Source organism: Indicator indicator, chromosome 5 (assembly GCF_027791375.1).
Source record: "Indicator indicator isolate 239-I01 chromosome 5, UM_Iind_1.1, whole genome shotgun sequence".
In the NCBI taxonomy this organism is placed as follows: domain Eukaryota; kingdom Metazoa; phylum Chordata; class Aves; order Piciformes; family Indicatoridae; genus Indicator; species Indicator indicator.
Window position 1 is genome coordinate 42,392,266 of NC_072014.1, and position 20,733 is coordinate 42,412,998.

The 20,733-nt window shown below is 39.1% G+C and overlaps 1 protein-coding gene across 1 annotated transcript in view; it reads right to left on the reverse strand.

Moving 5' to 3' along the window:
* Positions 1 to 20,733, reverse strand: part of ARHGAP15 (Rho GTPase activating protein 15) — a 362,484-nt gene that overhangs the window by 154,156 nt on the left and 187,595 nt on the right. Inside the window, exon 8 of the mRNA XM_054381341.1 lies at positions 5,357 to 5,479. Coding sequence (XP_054237316.1) covers positions 5,357 to 5,479 — 123 coding nt within the window. The remainder of the gene's footprint in view (positions 1 to 5,356; positions 5,480 to 20,733) is intronic.

Sequence of the window (20,733 nt, forward strand, 5' to 3'; positions counted from 1 at the left end):
GAGAAAGAAAAAAGAAAAGAAAAAGAAAAAGAAAAAGAAAAAGAAAAAGAGAAAAAGAAAAAGAAAAAGAAAAAGAAAAAGAAAAAGAAAAAGAAAAGAAAAGAAAAAGAAAAAGAAAAAGAAAAAGAAAAGAAAAAGAAAAAAGAAAAAGAAAAAGAAAAAGAAAAAGAAAAAGAAAAAGAAAAGAAAAGAAAAAGAAAAAGAAAAAGAAAAGAAAAAGAAAAAGAAAAAGAAAAAGAAAAAGAAAAAGAAAAAGAAAAAGAAAAAGAAAAAAGAAAAAGAAAAAGAAAAAGAAAAAGAAAAAGAAAAAGAAAAGAAAAAGAAAAAAGAAAAGAAAAAGAAAAGAAAAGAAAAAGAAAAAGAAAAAGAAAAAGAAAAGAAAAAGAAAAAGAAAAAGAAAAAGAAAAAAAGAAAAAGAAAAAAAAAGAAAAAGAAAAAGAAAAAGAAAAAGAAAAAGAAAAAGAAAAAGAAAAAGAAAAAGAAAAGAAAAAGAAAAAGAAAAAGAAAAAGAAAAAGAAAAAGAAAAAGAAAAAGAAAAAGAAAAAGAAAAAAGAAAAAGAAAAAGAAAAAGAAAAAGAAAAAGAAAAAGAAAAAGAAAAAGAAAAAGAAAAAGAAAAAGAAAAAGAAAAAGAAAAAGAAAAAGAAAAAGAAAAAAAGAAAACGAAAAAGAAAAAGAAACAGATAAAGAAAAAGAAAAAGAAAAAGAAAATGAGTAAAAAAGACCCTTGTCTCTGCACTGTCTCTGCAAGTCAAAGGAGACATCTTCTAACTTTCCTTAAGTTATTCTGGACACCAGATCCCTTGTTAAATTCCTGCCTAACCCCAAAGAATTACAGAAAACACCAAAGGTAGGCCTTAATCTGCTCTTTTGGACATCTCATGAACATTACAGCCATTAGAACGAACAACTTCAAAGTCCACTGAGATATCTGAGACCATAAAGACGTTTTCCCATGTCTGGAAATAAAATGGTCTGTGCTGCTATCTGCACAACCACCAACATATGCTGAGTCCTGTTCTATAGGCTATCAAGCCAAATCACAGCTAGTTCCTTTCACTAGCAATTGAGTGGCTTTTATTTTTCATCTTGAAACTGTTGTAACCATTCCAATTTTTATGCTGGTTTGGTTTTTGCCTTAACTTACGAAATAAATTCAGTGAAGTTCCTTTGGTGCCTAGCTTTGGGAAAAAAAAAAAAAAAGAAAAAGAAAATAAAAATCCACCCCCCACAAACCTAGGTTAATCTCTTGCCAGCTCCATTTTCCTCATTTCCCACATCATTTTTGCTAAGTTGTTACTCAAGCCTTTTTTTTTTTTACTGTTTACTGAAAGTTTATTTAGTCTATTACCAACACAACCATCATGGCTTGAAAATCAGTTTCACAGAAGCTTTCCCCCCCCCCCCCTTTTTTTTTTTCCCCTTGGTTGGTGGACTAGGAAGGCTCAGAAATCAGGAAGTCAGCAGGCCAATATGAAGTTGAAGGTTGGCAATTCATTTTGGGGACTATTAAATCATGACAAAGCTCAACTATAAGGATCAAAGTTCAATTATAGACTATAAAGTCATTTTTAAAAGAGAAGATTTATACATTATTTTTCTAGCATATTATTGCAGATTCTGTAAATTCTGAGAATATTTCAAACATGAGGAACTGAGGACCCCTGCCCTAGGATATAAATTTGGACAGAGTTATTCTCACAATAACACTGTTAACACAGCAGACATGCAACATGCCTCTTATTTACTGCTCCTAGGTTTGTGTGTCTGAACATCTACCAACAGAACACAAAAGCACTGTGATGCACATCATCTCAAGTATGGTTCAAAATGCTTCTAGATCAAAGATGTTTTGTGCAAGCATGAGTGAGATGGAACTGATGATCTTCATTACAGCTCTGGCTGGAGCATGAAGCTGTCCCATCACCAGCCCATGTCAATGAACAAAGCCAATGAGCTGTTCCTGTTCTGGGTTCTTTTAGGCAAAGGACTAGAAAGCAATTGGGACAGTGATGACAAAAATAACTTCTTGTCATGTAAAACACTGGCACATCTTCATTTTCAGATCAACATGCAACTAACATTCACACATTGGCCTGCTACATTTGCCTGTTTCATTACTATCCTACTTATTCTTCTCATTTGTTAACCACTTTATTTACCATGTGGCCAAGTGCTGCATCCTACACAACTAAAGTTTTGTGAAGAGTTAAATGACAATCACATAGTTTCTAGATTTTTTTTTTTATAGCAGTGCTGGCAGGACAAAGTACCCCAGGAGATCAAACTGCTATTTAATTTTCAAGCCTGTATTCCCAAATTTGGTTAATGTGGAGAAATGTGTTGAGTCTTCTGGGCAAGTGTGCACACATCAGCCACGAACAGAGCACAGAACTGCGTTTAAGTGAACTTCCCACCTTAAAATGTATTTACTCATGACTATAATTTATGTGTTAAATTTATTGGAGTTTTGGTTCCAGCCTGACATACAATGTAAAAAATCAATATAGATTTGAGAGCTTTATAGTGCCCCTGGCAAATATGAATAGCACTTGATGAAAAGTGAAGGCTTTCACAGCACCTACAGTGCCACTGCATTGGAGTAATTAACACCACACGCCTCACAGATATTTATATCAATTCTTCACCAGCACACAGAACAGCTCTTTGTCAGAAATTTGGTACTGAGGTGTCCTGCAAGGCTTTAGACACACTTTTATTACAAGCCCCTATTTTAAGGGATTTACAATTCTGACAGAAGGTTTTCCCTATGGGATAAAAGTTAGCATGAATGTTCTCAGAGCTGGAGGAATTTTTGCCTTGCAAAAAAATCAGCTAGCTTTCCCCTCCCCCTTCCTTCAGAAATAAGCAAATAAAGAGTTTTGAGAGGTTTCTGCAGCCATTTAAGTCACCTTTAGAAGAATAAATAGATGCATTTTATAACACAATATTTGGCAAGCTCTCCCTTTTAATCTGGGCGGTCGTGTTTCATGATTTAAAAATATTCTAATGCCAGCCTATAAATTAACATTTAAAAGTGGCCTGTGTATAAGCACTGCAACTGCATTTTCATAACATTTTAAGAGATTAAGGGATAAACTTGGTGAAGACAATGAAGGAACCTTATCAAATGAGCATTTCACATAGACTTACCGTAGATTGGAATTAAGCCGTGCTAACGAATCCTGCCTCATTTGCATGGCCAAGACCTAATCCTAATGAAACTTCATGGTAGATAACTAACATGTTTGCTTCATGGTAACATTAGGTTGGTAATAAAGCTGTGCTGGGTAGGAGCTCTGAGTCAGTGTCACAAATCATTCCTCTTCCTTAGCTGTGGAAGTGCATCCCAGGTAGAACCAAGCTAGTATGGGAATAGAGAGCTTAATGCAACTGTAGCCAAGATCAAGTACATCTGGCTTTCCTAGAGAGAAATATTAGAGGATGGATTTGAGTTATGCTAATGAACCTGGATTTGTTAGCAGGGATCACATCTGATCCCTATGTAACACCCCAGGAGATTCATCAGCCACACTTTATTTAACTGAAAAATCTCAACCGTTAAATCCAGAAATTAAAAGACTATAAATTGCTCCTCTATTACTGTAACAATTGAAACAAACTAACATGATACATTCAAATCCCACTCTCAACCCACAGAGTGCTTCAAAGAGATTGAAATCAGGCACTATGAAAGTCCAAGGATGGATCCTGGAAGTTTGGTGTGTGAGCATGCACACCTCACACACACATTTCTGTGGCAATTAGAAGCAGAAGCCCATCCCTAAGCCACACAATAACTTCACATGATGAAGGCTTCCTTAGAGCATACAACACTGCTCTGAACACTTTTGCATGGTTCTAAACCATAAGAACTTAATTCATAAATTCTTCTCCTCCTCTCTCCAGACATGGGCCCAGCTGGTGTTTAACTCTAGTAGCTGCTTTAGTTGTTGCTGGCTGGGGTCAATCTCTTGGCTCAGGACAGACAAGTTTAATACACACTAGCAACACCCCTCACCATTTTTGACACACCACTGGAAAACTCACACTCCAGAGATTGACAGGGGCTGCTGGCAAAATGCCTCTTTCTAGTCATTTTGCATGTGCACTTGTGGGTTTCACACATAATAATTTGGGAGAGCATAAATTTTTTAAGCATTATTCCAGACAATATTTGAAAACATGGCTTTGCTTGGGTAATGGTGGTCAGAATGCTACTGCCTTCAAGTCAACTACCAGCTTCTTAGCAAAACACATAAACTAACAAAGATGACCTATCAGAGAAACAATTTTTAAGGGATATGTGAAAGAGAAGGCTGAGCAGTTGGACAAGAAATTGAAGTAGGGGAAAAAAAATCACAGATTCAAAGCATTTCTTATTCACTGGTATGTATTTTAAATGGTCAAAAGTGTATTTTGTTGGTAAGTTAGGAAAATAATAAGGGAAGACAGCAGAAAATACTCTATTCTACCCTAATTAGTCAACAGAGGATCTGAAATTCCTGGAATACTGCATGGTGTTCCCATTATAAGAAGGACACGGAGCTGTTGGAGCAAGTACAGAGGAGGGCCACAAAGATGAGCTGAGGGCTGGAGCACCTCTGCTGTGAGAATAGGCTGAGGGAGCCGGGGGTGTTCCACCTGGAGAAGAGAAGGCTCCTTCCAATAGCTGAAGGGATCCTGCAGGAAGGCTGCAGAAAGACTTTACATGATAGTGTCTAGGACAGGGGGGAATGGTTTGAAGCTGAGACACAGCAGGATTATACTGGAGCTTAGGAAGAAGTTCTTCAGTAGGAGGGTGGTGAGACTCTGGAATAGGCTGCCCAGGGAGGCTGTGGATGCCTTCTGCCTGGGGGTGTTCAAAGCCATGTTGGATGAGGCCTTGAGCAACTCAGTCTAGCTGGGATATGTCCCCGCCCATGGTGTGGAGGTTGGAGTAGATGATCCTGTGAGGTCCCTTCCAACCTAAGCCATTCTATGCCTCATGATTCTATTTCAGGTTCTAAAATATAAAAGTATGTATCAACATTCCTTTCATGAAAGAAAGGGAGTTGTTCAGCAGGTTGATTTGCAACGTGCATGGTGAGTAGCTTTGGAGCTTTGGTAAGTGGAGAGGCTTCTACTGCATGCACATCAAAGCAGTAAAATTGAAGCAGCAGTCAGACAGCACAGGCAGAGGTGTGACCATACATTGATTCTTTTCTTTACAGTTCAGCAGTGAAAGTTTTATGTCATATAGCAACAAAACCATATCTAAGCACTTGTCCAATGTAATTACTCATGTAACTAGGTATAAAAAAATCCATTTGTGAATTCTAACTTTTTACTGGAAGAAAGATATGAAAGCAAACACACCTTTAATAAGTCCCTTCTCCTGCAATGTTTTCAAGGAAGGTCTTCGGGAGATGAACTTCTTCAATCTGCTCTTCACTCGGTTTCTGTCGTTTGTGTCAGAGGCACTGTAGTTGAGTCTGAAAACTAAAGGAAAGCAAAGAGAAGAAGAAAAAAGTTTTAGTGAAATGACAATTTTAAACTAATAGCAGTTTGCTTAGAAAATAATGGCCACAGGCACCCTGGTAAAAATCCTGTGGTAGGTCAGGAACAGGATGAGTTTGCTCTGCTGGTTATTCACCGAGCTGCATTATTTATTGCCCATAAGTATTTGGATGGTGACCAGTTTACTCATGAAATCCCACAAGTTTCACATGGATGATTTTCAACTAAAAGTCTGGAATCTGAAGTGTGCTATGCCCTACTAGCTATAGACAACTTATTAGGAGAAAGGATGGATGGTTACACCACTAGTGAAGGGCTTGAATTCTCTTGCCCAGATGGCTTAAATGTTATATATGTATTCAATGCAGTTATAGAAAACATGGCTATAAGCCATGAAATGTGTGCAAGATACATTAATTTATGGAAAGAAAAGTATTCCTGTCCTTATGATGATATTTTATTATATCTAGGCATTTACCAAACTGAGGAACATTTTGAGCTCAATTTATTCTTGCTCTGTGTCAAAGAAGACATAGAACCCAGCTGCAAAAAATCCCCTGAAGGAAGTTTCAAAGGCATAAATTCAATTTTTTCTCTGCTGAGGTGCTTACAGGGCATCATCAGAGCTATCAAAATAGGCATCATTAGTAGGAAGGAGATAACTCAGCATGTTCCAGAAGCAGCAGTGATGCCATGGGAAGAACTTCTCCAAAGGTTTCCCTGAAGAACCAGATTTTTAAAGTTTTCTAACAAATCACCTGAGCCTCATCACCCTCAAATAACCTTTAGCCTGTGTCCTGGGTTCTTCCACCCTGTCTGTTCCCCCAGCGTGCTAAGGAGGGTAATGGGGCAGCCAGAGCTGTACAGCCATCCCTGACCATGACCTCCAGCTGAGAGTGGAGTGGCTCTGCTTTCTGAGGAGAGGATAGCTTTCCATCTTCTCCTGAAAATCAATTATCAATTCACCAAAACACAACTTGAACTTGAAGGAGTTCTGTTAGGAAGAAATTCTTCACAGAAAGAGAGATTGGCCATTGGAATGAGCTGCCCAGGGAGGTGGTGGAGTCACTGTCCCTGGAAGTGTTTAAAATCAGCCTGGGTGAGGCACTTAGTGCCATGGTTTAGTTGATTAGATGGTGTATGGTTGGGTGATAGGTTGGCCTTGATGATCTCAAAAGTCTTTTCCAACCTGGTTAATTCTGTGACTCTCTGATTCTGTGAGTTGCTGCATTGTCCCTTTGAGAGAATATCTAAATAATACCCTGGAAAATTTATATGTGGTTACAGAGATGGTCCCTAAGCACCACATCCAGATTAAATCCCCCCTACAATGCAATGATCTTCATAGAGAGGATTCAAGGGAAGAGAGAGAGAGAGAGAGAGAGCAAAAGGAAAATTATGATCAATATAATTGGGCTGCTATTTTTCACCAAGAAGTTTTGCAGAAGTTATAAACAGAACCAGAACATTTGAAGGTGCTTGAATCTAAAACAATGGCAAGCTCAAATAAGTGGTTTAGCAAGAGTAACAACCCTGGAATACTGTGGTTTACATTACAAATCTGATTTTAACAGCCAAACTTATAAAATGGTTTACGCTTTGCTGTTGTCAAGGGAGAAAAAACTTGCCAAATTGTTCATTTTAAGTAAATAGAACATAGCCAATTAAGGAAAGCAATATTTAAACACATGCCTGTGATGATCAGAGCATAGTTTGCTCCTGATTTCACTACTGATTTGAACAGAAGAGTGCTCCATTTTCCCACAGCACTAAAATGACCCCACACATACTTCCACAAACTAGTAATCACCCAGGACAAATAAAAGGACACTTTACTGGAAAATACACAGCTTGGTATGATAATCCATCACTCATGAAAAATAGAATTCACATTTTTTTAATGGTAGCATTCTTGGGGTGGTGTATCAGAGAATATAAAGATTAGCATTCAGCTGATGGTTGGTGCTTTTTTAACATTATAGTGGAGGACTTTTTGTTCAAAATTGAGCAATCCTTGGCAGGGACAACCGAAAATTCCAAGTCACTTGGCTGTGCTATAAAAAGAACAAATGGATGTTTCTAATTCTGCATCTTAATGGTACTTTGAAAGAGTGAAGTGAATTGTGTTGGGTTTGGGGGCTCTCTTGTTGCTGAGGGTCATTCTGTCCATAGGGATTCTTATTTCAGTTTGGCTTTTTCCAGATTTACAGTGAAGCTTCCCCAGTGCAAATGATGCAGGAGTGGAAACATCTCTCAAGTCGCTTAAGGTGCCTGCCACGTTTCCCATTCTGCAGGACTCTAAAGAGCTTTGTGCCCACTTCAACAGCATGCTTAGCTCTGAGTATACCCCAGATTTGTTAAGATATTCCAACTGAAGTGAACGTGGTCATACTGTGAATGGCAGGATAGGGGATCCACGACTCAGCAGCAGGGTAAAAATCCCTTATTTAGAAAGATGCATTAACCCAGCTGGAAGATTTGTACCTGAAACAGCAATTATGGTGTTAAAACTACATCTAGAGGTAGGAATAATTATTGTCATGGGTACTTTTGTATGTCTTATGTTGAGTTGTGTAGGGCACAGTTAAAAACAGCAGCAAAGCTAATTTTGATGAATTTCCCATTTTATCCTATTAAACTTGTGTGAGTCACCAGAGGGAAGCTCCAAACCTCCCAGAAATTCAAGGTTTTAGATAGCATGTTCCAAAACCAAGCTTAGTAAGAAATATTCTTGTTGGGACCTCATTTAGAAATGTTCCTTTTCTTGCCAAATTCTTCTTCTCGCGATATCCTCACATTAAAATGACTTTACTATGACATTTGGAAATACAAAGAGGACCAAATGTTACTTCCAAGAGAGGAAAGAAAAAAAAGAAAAAAAAAAAAAAGGGGCGGAGGGGTGGGGGGGAAAGTGGTTATAAAACTTGAAAACCACAAATAAGTGTTTGGTTTGTTTTTTTTTAGAATACCTTCCTTTGTTTTAATTTCAAGTTCTGGATTTGGCCAGAAAAAATCCTTCATTAAAAAGAGCTGGCAAACATCAAACAACATTTAAGAAGTGGAAAGCAATTCCAGCTACAAGTACACAGAACAATTAAGGTCCTAAGTGTAAAATTACAGGCAATAAAATGTACTGGTTGTTTTGCTGGAGGTTCCCTGGCATAAACTGCATAGGTGTGCCATTAGTTTGATTCATTGTACTGAATAGATTCATGTCCTAGACTTCTGAAGCTCCTCACCCTGACATATCCACATCAATGTTTCAAAAGCAACACAAAACAGAAGGACAATTCCCCTCCCTTTACAAGGACTCTGCAATTAAGTATTTCTTATATCACTAAGAGCTTCTGAGACAGAAAAAGCAAACCCGTACTTGCTCCAGTTGGACTTGGGTGTTTTAAAGTCCATATGGAGTGAAACCCAACAGGGTCCAATCTTCTGCTAGATTTCTTCTGCTAGTAGAGCTGGGTGCAAGAACTCTGCAGTTCAGCAGCACAAATGTAACTTGACTACAGGATGACTTTCCTGGTTGGCTGAAGATAAAGTTGGACCTTCAGATCTAGAAAAGCATTTCTGTCCAGTTTGGTCACATTATTAGGTCCTCTATTTCTTCCACAGATAGGAAAGATGTGAAGGGATAAATGAAAAATAAATTATCTTTTCCTCAGACAATTTGCTCTAGAATTAAGACAAATCACAACAACTTATCACATTAGGGAAGTGTAACACAGATTGGGTGCCAAAAGAAAAGAGTATAAACATCATTAGGCATAAAAGAAAGAACACAACTTTGGCCTTTAACTTTGGCTAGCACTGTAATAACATCAGCTGAATTAGGAAGGACAACTATAAGCTAAATTGCACTGACCAGTTCTTTTTTTGGACCTATACAAACCCTCTGAATAGTTATTTGATGCCACAACTCCAGTCTTAATATTCCTAATAACATATAAATAGAAGGACTACCACTTAAACCTACAAATTGGAGCCTATACAGGTGTTTTTACACAAGAACACAAGTGGAAGAAAAGAATTAATGCATTAGCTCCTAATCACTCAGTTCTGCAGAAACAGCACCATCAGAATCGATGGAATTTTGGAGGTGTACAGATGGAAGAATCATTTGCTAAAATTGAATGCACTAAATTGTACATATGTTGAAATGAAAACAAACATTATTATTTAAGAAGGATAAAGGAAGAGGGGAGATTTAGACTGGAGATTGGGAAGAAAGTCTTTACAGTGAGGGTGGTGAGACACTGGAACAGGTTGCACAGGGAGGTCGTGGATGCCCCTTCCCCAGAGGTGTTGAAGTCCAGGCTGGATGAGGTCTTGAGCAACCCGGGCTAGTGGGAGGTGTCCCTGCCCAAGGCAGAGGGTTGGAACTGGATGATCTTTGCGATCCCTTCCAACCCAAACCATTCTATGAATCTATGGATATTTGCAAGGTGGAGTTATAAAATCCTTTCTCTGGTGTTTTTGCATGGCCACAACTAAAAGAACCAGGCAAGGCCTTTACAGGGTAAGGAACACAATTTTTATGTGATTGTTTTCTGTGAATTTAGTCCTGGCCCTAGACAATATAATCCTAGGAGATTGGTTTTGCTGGGTGTGGTCTTCTGGGCAGTGCCTGAATGATTCAGAATGTTAAGTGTTTAGATATGTTCTAAGAGCTCCATATTTTATTGCAAGCTTTTCTAACTCCATGTGACATGGTATCACATTCCTTCTAATGACCTTTTTTTTTCCTACTCTTAATTTACAAAACATTCATGCATAATCCCAAGGGTTTACCTATAATTAATTCCTGCCAGGTACAGTATATCTGAACACTTCTAACGTGTTGAAAGCATCGGTTTTTGAGGAACTATCCATTAAAGACTTTCTGAACTGTGACAATGGATATTGACAGTGCTTGTCAGACTAAAGCACTATTGATTGTCTCACATCATGTGTATTGCAAAACCAATTTCTTCCAAGTACCTCTTCCTAACTGAAATACATTATTATGATGGCTATCTGTTTATTAGAATACCCAAAATTATTGTAGGTGATTCATTTGGATGGAAAGGGCTCCTACAGAAGGAAGAGCAGCAGTGGGAGTGGATAAGGCATTAAGAGATTCCCACAGCTTTCCATTTAAACCTTCTCTTCATTAGCCTAGTTCTGCAGGAAAATAACCAACAGAACTACTCAGGACCAAGCAACTTATTTCTTTATTTTTCATATTCTTAAAGACTTTAGCATTTCAGGAATTTATTAGAAATGGGGATAACTTGCAGTGTAATGATAGCACCCATAAACTGAGATTTAATAATTCCTCTCACAGAATCACAGAATGTTAGGGGCTGGAAGGGACCTCAAAAGATCATCCAGTCCAGCCCCCGCTGCCAGAGCAGGGTTACCTATACCAGATCACACTGGAACACAAGGAACAAGTGACAAGGCTGACTGTTCAAAATACAGAATACACTGATCAAAATCCTTGTTGGAACTTTCTTAAAATACACATGAACACATCTATGGGCTTAACAGTGAGCTTTGATATCCCAAACTAATCATTTTCTTCAGTGCTTTACAGAGTCCTCTGCAGCATCTTGCAGGATTGAATCAAAGCTGAGATGGCAAAAGGGGAAGTAGAAGCAGGTCTTGATGGCTTTGGATAATGAAAGTGTCAGTCTAACAGCAGAACTATCACATATGTGTGAAAATATTAATTTAAAGGAATTAATTAGTTAATTAATTAATTTCAAGTAATGGGAATGCTTAATTGCTGAGTGTCTCATCCTCCTGAAGAAATATATCTTCACATGCAGAGGCATATGACTATGCCTGCATTCCAGGAGACATTATAATTTAAGAATATATAATGACTCACAACTCTAAGCTTCATGGAATTTCATTTGAACTCAGAATTCAACTTTTTTTCAGATTTTTTTTTTTTTTTTTTTTTTTTAGATACAAAACCTCATAGTCCTTTAAGGAAGGAGCAACACACATTAGCACCTGTATAAGTGGTGCAAGCACCAAAGTTTTGAGAGGGACAAAACCAAGTCCCTTCCTCCTTCTTTTCCTTTGTGATGCTCTGAGATGGAGTCAATAAGATCTGCTCATTAAGGATAAAGAATTCGCTTCACCTACTTTATTGAGCTAGTGATTTTTGTCAGTCATCTTATTTTGTCCCTCAGTGAAATTTCTGTGCAAGTCTCATGAGTCATCCTCCCATTATGTACAAACACACACACACATATATATATATATATATATGAGTGTAAAATTAAAGGCAGCTACACAGAATCTGAAAGAGAATCATGAATCATAGAATGACTTAGGTTGGAAGATACCTGAGAGATCATCTCCTCCAACCTCCCCACCATGGGCAAGGAAACCTCTCAAGTAGACTCAGCTGCTCAAGGCCTCATCCAACCTGGCTTTGAACACTCCCAGGGAAGAGGCAACCACAACCTTCCTGGGCAGCCTGTGCCAGAGTCTCACCACCGTCCTACTGAAGAACTTCTTCCTCAGCTCCACTCTAACCCTGCTCTGCCTCAGCTTCAAACCACTCCCCCCTGTCCTGTCTCTAGACACCCTCAGGAAAAGTCCCTCTGCAGCCTTCCTGCAGGATCACTTCAGGTACTGGAAAGAAACTATAATATCCCCCTGGAGTGTAAAAGGCACTACACAAACAATTGGAGGGGAAAATGAAGGAATTGGGCATTACTCCTAATCCCTAGAGTTATGAGAAGCTTTAAAATTACAGATTTGACAACTATGAACCACAGACCCAAGAACTGCAGGGTGAGGTGACAGAATGGGTATGACCATCCAAGAAAGATGCTAGAAAGAATTTGCTTGCATGGGCACCAAAGGCCCTGGAATCATGCAGGTTTATGGTCTCAAACCAGATATTTGTCACAGCAAGTGTATCTGCATTAGCAAATATTTATGAAGCAAGCTCAGAAATAAACAATAGGAGAAAGAAAACAGTGATTATACAGCACAAATAACTTCCCTGTAATATGACAGCCTAACAACTTAAGTGCTCAGTAGTATCATTACACTTTGTGAAATTTGTGTGCATTAGTGGTAAAGATTCAATAAAAGGACTATAAAATTCATATCTTGCATCATGCTCTTGTGCATATAAAAACTTTTAAAGAATTGTCCCCCACCAACAATAAATGGGAATAAATGAATAGTGTGTTAAATATCACTACATGCTTTCACTGTGAGACAAACTGGCACTCCCCACACAGCTGACTGACATTTCTGCCATAAATGTGTGGAAAAGGCAAGCAACATTTCTGACTATCTATTGGATTCACAATAAAGGAATATCATACCAAAACAACCCGCTAATGTTCTTTGATAAAATGAGCTTTCTTTTTAGGGAAGGAAAATGTCACAGATCAAATCTATCTGGATTTCAGTTGTATGTTTGTTTGATTTGATGCCAGTTCGGGAACTATTAAACTAGAGAAGGTGTAGAGGATTAAAATAACTGTGAAGTGACTAAATAAGGTATTAAAATGATCTTTGTTGGAAGGAGAACTACTGTATTGAAGGAAGGGTACCACTGCAAGTCCTTAAGTATTCTTGGAACTGATCTTTGTGTTTTCATTAATGACTTCAGCACAGAAAGCAGAGCATTCAAAACATACTTGTTGATGACTCAAGGTTGGGAAGCATCATCAGCTCAGGCAAGAATCAGGATATCAGACAAAATCTTAGTAACATAGAGACTGGAAAACGGAGAAGCCAGATTAGACCTAATAGCACCCAATGCTAAACATTTCCACTGGAGAGATAGAAAAGTTTAAGTATAATCCTTATTTTGCTTTCATACACCCAATAGTGATTTATTTACATTCTCTCTCTTTCTCTGCTCTAACTCTGTGAAGAAAAACTAAAAAGACAGTTTTAAAACCATCACAGTTAGAGAAGGATTGATACAAAATATGATGGAGATTGTCCCTGCTGACTGCAGTGGGGTTGGCCTAGATGTCCTTTGGAGGTCCCTTCCAACCCAAATCATTCTATGATTCTATATTTCTCTCTTCTGAGCATGCAACCTTGGTCACTGGTGTGTGAGGTAGAAATGGAAGGGTGCAGGCAGTGGCAGTGGTAAGCACCAGGAGGATGGCTCTGCTGAGCTTTCAAAAGCAGACAAGGAGCTTGGGATGACTGGACAGCTAGAAAATGGCTGAGAAAGTCTGTGATTGTTCTCTATGAATCTGCTGTCAGGGGTGGGAAAAGGAGCAGGAGAGGAGAAGAGGACAGCAGGGAGGGAGAAGAGCTGTTTAAAGTGAAGAACAATGTTGGCACAAGAATAAATGAGTATAAACTGGCCATAATGCAAAGTTCTAAAACACCCTTTCAAAGAAGTCGTGGTGGCAAATAAAACTAAAAGAATTTAAGATGAAGCTTAATGAATTTGTGAAAGGGAACACAGAACACGGTACCTTCTGAGAGGAGGGACTGGACTAGATCACCCAGGACATGCCAAGCCTTTCTTTCCACAATTTTTGGGCTATTGTCACAATATTAGAACTGCTATTATGCACACTTAACTTGACTATAAAAACCACAATGCCAGAAATCAATGAGCTCGTTTTATTCACACAGTATGACCAGTTTATGTTCAGCTAATGTAAAACATGTGGCCTTGGGATGAAATCTGCTGCAGGACACAAAGTCAAACTATTTAGGCTCTAGGAGGAGAGAGTACAGAGTGCTTGGGAAGGAGAAACTGGTCTCTCTGAGCTCATGTCAAGGATTACAACTTTGACACAGACTCTGCAAAAAGCAGCTGAAGTCCTTTATCTCCTTGGGCTGAGGAGAGCAGCTTTGTAGAAGCACAGGTCACTGAGGACTTGTCTGCTCTCAAGCCTCCTTTGGTGGCTCCTTTCTGTAAATTTTCAGGTAAAGAGTGATGCAATTACAGATTAATATATGCAAAAGACAGGAGCATGATGGAGATGCTTTTTGGATTGGGTGTGCTTCTGTCTTTCCCAGAAAAATATTCAATGACTAGAATGTTCCTAATACACAGGAGCTAAAAAGTGGTCATTGCCCTTTGCTACCTGGGTGACTCAGTGCTGCCCTGTTCCACCTTTCTCAGCCACAGAATCACAGAATCAACCAGGTTGGAAGAGTCCTTCAAGATCATCAAGTCCAACTGATCACCCAACCCTATCTAATCAACCAGACCATGGCACTAAGTGCCTCATCCAGTCTTTTCTTAAACAACTCCAGGGACATCAACCCCACCACCTCCCTGGGCAGCCCATTCCAATGGCCAATCTCTCTAAGATCAAGCCTAAACTTCCACCTGCACAGCTTGAGACTGTGTCCTCTTGTTCTGTCACTGGTTGCCCAGGAGAAGAGACCAATCCCCACCTGGCTGCAACCACTCTTCAGGTAGTTGTAGACAGCAATGAGGTCTCCCCTGAGCCTCCTCTTCTCCAGGCTAAACACCCCCAGCCATACAGTCCCATCCCACCCATACAAAACATGATACCTATTGAAGAAAAAAACACAATTCCACTATTTGAATTAATGACTTCTGAAGCTGCAATATAGAAAAAGGGAATTTAAGCAGACTTTCCAAAAGGAACCAATCATGGAATTAAAGGTTGAGGAAGACATAACAAGGAACAAAGACTATTTCTGGATCAAGATGAACAGGAAACTTAAAAAGAATACTTTCAGGGTGCTTTAGAATATGGCTGTTTGTTTTCTTCAGCTGTGGAATATGTTAATAAGTTTCAGGCCTTTATACTTGCCTCCTCACAGAGTTAGTCTGAAAAAAAAAACCAACAAACCCAAACCCCACCTTTTCAACCTTTTGCAAGCAACATGAAATCCTCACACTAAATTGGTGAGACAAAAGGGCAAGAGAATTGAGAGTTTCTTTTTCTCTCCCAAGCATCAGATAAAGAGTTGTGCCAAAAGAAACCCCTCCTGAGTGCCTGGGTACTGTTGGCCATGTGTGCACTTTCAACTTCAAAACCTACATATAATTCTGCCTTATGCTTTGGAAAACAAACTAATTATCTGTAGAGAACAAGGGAGAGTTGGCATTGCTGGATTTGTATCACCCTTGTTGAGAGTCATACAAATGATTCATCTATTTAAATTTAGACAAGAGCTTGGGTTTCTCTGCTGAATCTTCTATTCAGATCTGATCTTATGGGACCTTTCCTTAAAGAATATCATACCAGAGAATTTCCTTTTTCTTGAGACTCCTACAATTATATTTTGCACTTCTAAATTTACAGAGTAAATTGGTTTAAAACTTAATTGCATTTCCATCCCACTCAGCCTCTGATTATATTTTCAACCTTATATTTTTTGACCCATGATGAACTTCTAATGCTTCTCATACAGTAAAGGATAAAATTAGTTTATCCTGCATAAGTTATGAAAACCAACATGCTAAAATTATTTATTGCCAATGAGAAATGGTAGTGACATTCATCTCTATATTTGTTGTTTCAAACCAAAGTTTCAGTTTCCTACAGCAAGTTTAGTACTTTCCAGTGACTGTAGATGTGATATTTTATGGAGGAGAAAGACACACCCATTATCTTGAAGATAATTTAAAAAGATCTAACCAAGGACATGAAATCCATTTGCTGTACTCTCTTTGTATGTTGACTCTATCCCATTATGTCTACCACGATTAAACCATTAGAGTAAGTCTAACTCAACAAAAGATCACCCAGGAGCTCATTTTTATAAAACTGATGGATTTAAGAAACCTTTTTACTCCTTACCTTAAGTTAAACTTCTAGTAAGAATCTCCAGCCTCTATATTTACATGACTATAAGCCTTAGACAGAGACCTTCACTGTCATCAACTTCATTCCATGTTTCTATAGAAATGATTTCTATTTGTTACAACAGGATTGATTTGCAAACTTTTCAGCATTTGCAGCTCCTTGCTTACAGGGCAGTGTTGGAGTTGCACTGTGAGGACGTGAGAAAGACTTCTAGTAAAGGTTCTTTAGGCTCTGCAGAAAATAAACAGAAAAAAGGGTGGGACATAGCTTTTGTGTGAGCCTACCCTGTGAAGGCTGTAGTAGGAGAAGGCACGTTGTGAGAATCATAGACTGGTTTGGGTTGGGAGGGACCTTAAAGATCATCTAGTTCCAACCCCCTGCCATGGGCTATGGGTCAGCTGCTTTCTTGGGCTGAACCAGTATAATTACAAGAGGAAAAAACAAAGTCCTAAATGGAGCTGCTGGTATATTTAGCCATGCATTATGGTATAGTAGCTTCTGTTGTAGATTTGACTGCTTACCTAAAAGCACTGATTCCAGTGTGTTTGAGTAAGGTAGGCTTTTCTTAGCACTGACCTCACAAGTTGGTCTTCCTATAAAGATCAGGTCATACAGTTCAGTTGTATGAAAGTAAATAGAAATTATACATTGCCCTTTTCAGGGTGTCAGGTGGTGATAGGACTAGGGGAAGAAGAGCAAAACTAGAAGTGAGTGGGTAGATTCAGATTGGATGTTAGGAGAAAGTTCTTCATTATGAGAACTGGAACAGGTTGCCCAGGAAAGTAGTGGAAGCTTTATCCCTGTAAGTTCTTAAGCCCAGGCTGGATGTGGCTCTGGGCAACCTGATTTAGTGTGAGGTTTCCCTGCCCATGGCAGAGGGGGTAGGAACTAAATGATCTTTGAGGTCCCTTCCAACCCTGACAATTCTGTGATTCTGTGCCCTCTCTCTCCCCTGAGCTACTCAGTGCAGCTTTGGCCAAGGTGCAAAATGGTTTGGAAACTACGCTTCTGTCTTTGTAGAGCACCTACTCACTCTTCCTACAATTGGGTAGTGACTCCTTCTCATCACACAGGCAGCCTGAGAACATCACCTGGGGTGGTGCAGTTATTAAGATGTGAGTCTGAAGAGGATGCAGATATGCTGTCAGCTGGAAGCAGGAGTAACTGGGACCTCAAAATGGGTATGTCCTACACTGCTATTGCAACGAGTTTGTTGCAGCAATAGTTGGGCCCCCAAGTCTGCTTAGACCTTGTGTAGAGGCTCAAAGGGGAGACCCTCCAGAGACACTGAGGGGCATGCTGTGACATTAGTACTTCATCCAACCTCCAGACCAGCTGCACTGGAAGAAGCTGCCTGAGCAGGCAAATAATGATTATTCATGATGCTGTTTTCCTGAATTAAAATCAAGGCACTCTTCACAACAGCTTTGAGTCGCTTCAGTCAGCTACATATGGGGTTTGCATGGGTGCTCTGACTCTTGTGCTTGACCAGCCATAGTTAAAATTCAGACAAAATGTTAAAAAGATACAACAGAAGACTGTTTTAGCTTTAAAATTAATGTTCCAGCTGACAAACTGCACAGGGGCTTAACCTACTTTAGAACATATTTAATAGCATAATTTAGTCTCTAAAAAGAAAAGCAAAATAACTAATGATGGACAAATTCAGAGGTTGAATCTAGTTCAGATAAACATTCAAAAGTTCAGATGTCTAAGCAAACTTTATCTTGTCCATGAAAAGCCTCAACCCAAGAGCTCTATCAAATATAAGATTGTGGAAACTTTTCCTTGCAGAATGAAAACCATTATCAGGGACCAGCACCTTATTGCAGCACTCACGTGTTAAGCAGTTAAGCATCAAAGCAAAAGCAAAACGTTTTCAGAAAACTGTTCTGTGGCAGTAGGAATATTTGGATGAAATCCAATATAGAGAAAAGAAAATAATAGTAAAGGGAAAGATAATCCAAATGCAATTAGACTATCAACCAATAAAACTTAATCTATGCCTGAAAGCTGAAACCTTCCAAGCTTAAAGAGAATAAGGAACTGGAGATCAGAGGACTCTGCCTTTTTGAAGTCTTGCTGTCCAGATCCTGGGGACCATTATTTGGCTTAGTATTTGAAAGATATTATGAATATTCTGTTGCAGAATTAGAAAGCTTTATTGTTATGAATGACCTGCAACTTGAGCAGGGACAGCTACCGATGAATTCCAAGTAAACAATTGTTTGGAAAAGGTGAATTCTGCTCATTCAGTTTTCTGGATGAAGCCTCATAAAATAAAGGCTATGTTTTCAAATGACATTTTCATTCTGGGTTATTAATAACAGAAAGTATAATTCTAACAGATCCTCTCCATCCTCATATTCACAGTATCACAGTGTATCAGAGGTTGGAAGGGACCTCAAGAGATCATCAGGTCCAACTCCCCTGCCACAGCAGCATCGCTTAGGGTAGTCTGCACAGGAATGCATCCAGGTGGGGTTGGAAAGTCTCCAGAGAAGGAAACTCTACAACCCCCCTGGGCAGCCTGTTCCAGGGCTCTGTCACCCTCACTGCAAAGAAGTTTCTCCTCATGTTGAGGTGAAACCTTCTATGTTCTAGTTTGAACCCATTGTTCCTTGGCTTATCACTGTGAACCACTGAAAAGAGCCTGGCTCCCTCCACTTGACACCCACCCCTCACCTATTGATAGACATTGATCAGATCCCCTCTCAGTCTTCTCTTCTCCAGACTAAACAGCCCCAGGTCTCTCAGTCTCTCTTCATAGGGGAGATGCTCAAGTCCCCTAAGCATCCTCGTGGCATTCAGCAATTACAAATTACTGTTAAAAGTGTGTACCAGATGAGGTGAGACCACTGTGTCTTGCCTTGCATCACTTCTCCTTCAGCAGGCAATATCTGTAAGAGTACCTCAGAGGAAAGCAAAATTCAGACAAAGGATGCAACAAACCAATCCTTTCACTTTCTTTACCTTTCTCCCTGTCATCACCTTGACTTCTCTTTCCTTAAACTTGTGCCTCACCTTTTCTTCTACCTTCATCTCGCAAGCCACTTGAGCAATTAAGAAGAAAATTTACTTTTCTCATAACTGAACCCCACAACTGAGCTATCAGATGCCCCAGATCTGAAACCTCACCAAATCTTTCTAACAAGACTTACACTTTCAGTTCAGAAATAACTACTGCTTAACTTATGTAAGGAACAAAGATGCACTAATAAATCAACTATTCCAACCATTTGTAATTGTTCTTAGTACTGCCCTTGATCCATCAAACAAACTCAAGAATCTTCAGACAACAATTTAGGTATTACATTGGTTTCATTATTTCTCCACTAATTTTTAGTGCTATCTTTTTGATTTTCATTCCCATATCCCAACTGAATTACCTTGATCTAAAGAAAGGACAGCAAGAGTATCAACACACCCCCAAATAATTATCTTTGATTTTACACAGAAAAGAAAAATGTTGTGCATATGTTTTCACACAAAAATATATACAAAGCCTATTTTCTTCACAGAAAGAGAGATTGGCCATTGGAATGGGCTGCCTAGGGTGGTGATGGAGTCACTGTCCCTGGAAGTGTTTAAAGTAAGACTGGATGAGTCTTAGTGCCATGGTTTAATTGATTAGATGGTGCTGGATGATAGGTTGGACTTGATGACCCTGAAGGTCTTTTCCAACCTGGTTAATTCTGTGTGATTCTTCCAGCCTGAGCTGAGGGGCAAAAACACTACTACTGAATTTCATTAATTATGAACGGAATCAAACGAGGTAGTTGTTCTCAAGAACTGGGGAATTGATTCAATGCTACAAAAAGTCTGTCTGAGGCAGATAATGCAATGCTACACTTTTCAATGACAGCAAGGCAAGTGAATTCCTCTTGGGTGAATCCCGGGCACAGTTAAGACAATGGCCAATGGAATTAATTAAATGGAGCCAAATATCCTTGCTGGTGAGGGGAGCTGCTTGTATGTCATAATGCTCTCCTCAGCATCAATATTTAAAGCCAGCTAGTTGGAACCTTTTACTTGATTGAGAAACAATACAGCATTTAACCCTTTGGTGGTATTCCACCCTTTGGCTTGCAGAGGCAGGATCTGTTTATCTAGCAGGTCAGGAGGCAGTGGGTGGAACGAATAGGAGATCCTACAAAGCATGTTCCTTTCTCAGTCCTTTTCACGTACATCCTGACCAGAAGACAGTAACACACATTCATCCATTAAACTGGTCTTTAAACATTTGGAACTGAAGATCATAATTCAAATTAAATACCTTCTCTGACCTGGAAGGGACAAATATTTAAACGATTTCACCATAGGGAGAAAGGTGACTCTGTGCAGTAGGTATTCCTATCTAGAGCTTAATTTACACTGTCTCTAACTGAGCTTAATTTAGCCTTTTATAACCTAAAAACCTCCTTATTTCTGTCACATCCCTCCCAAAGTACC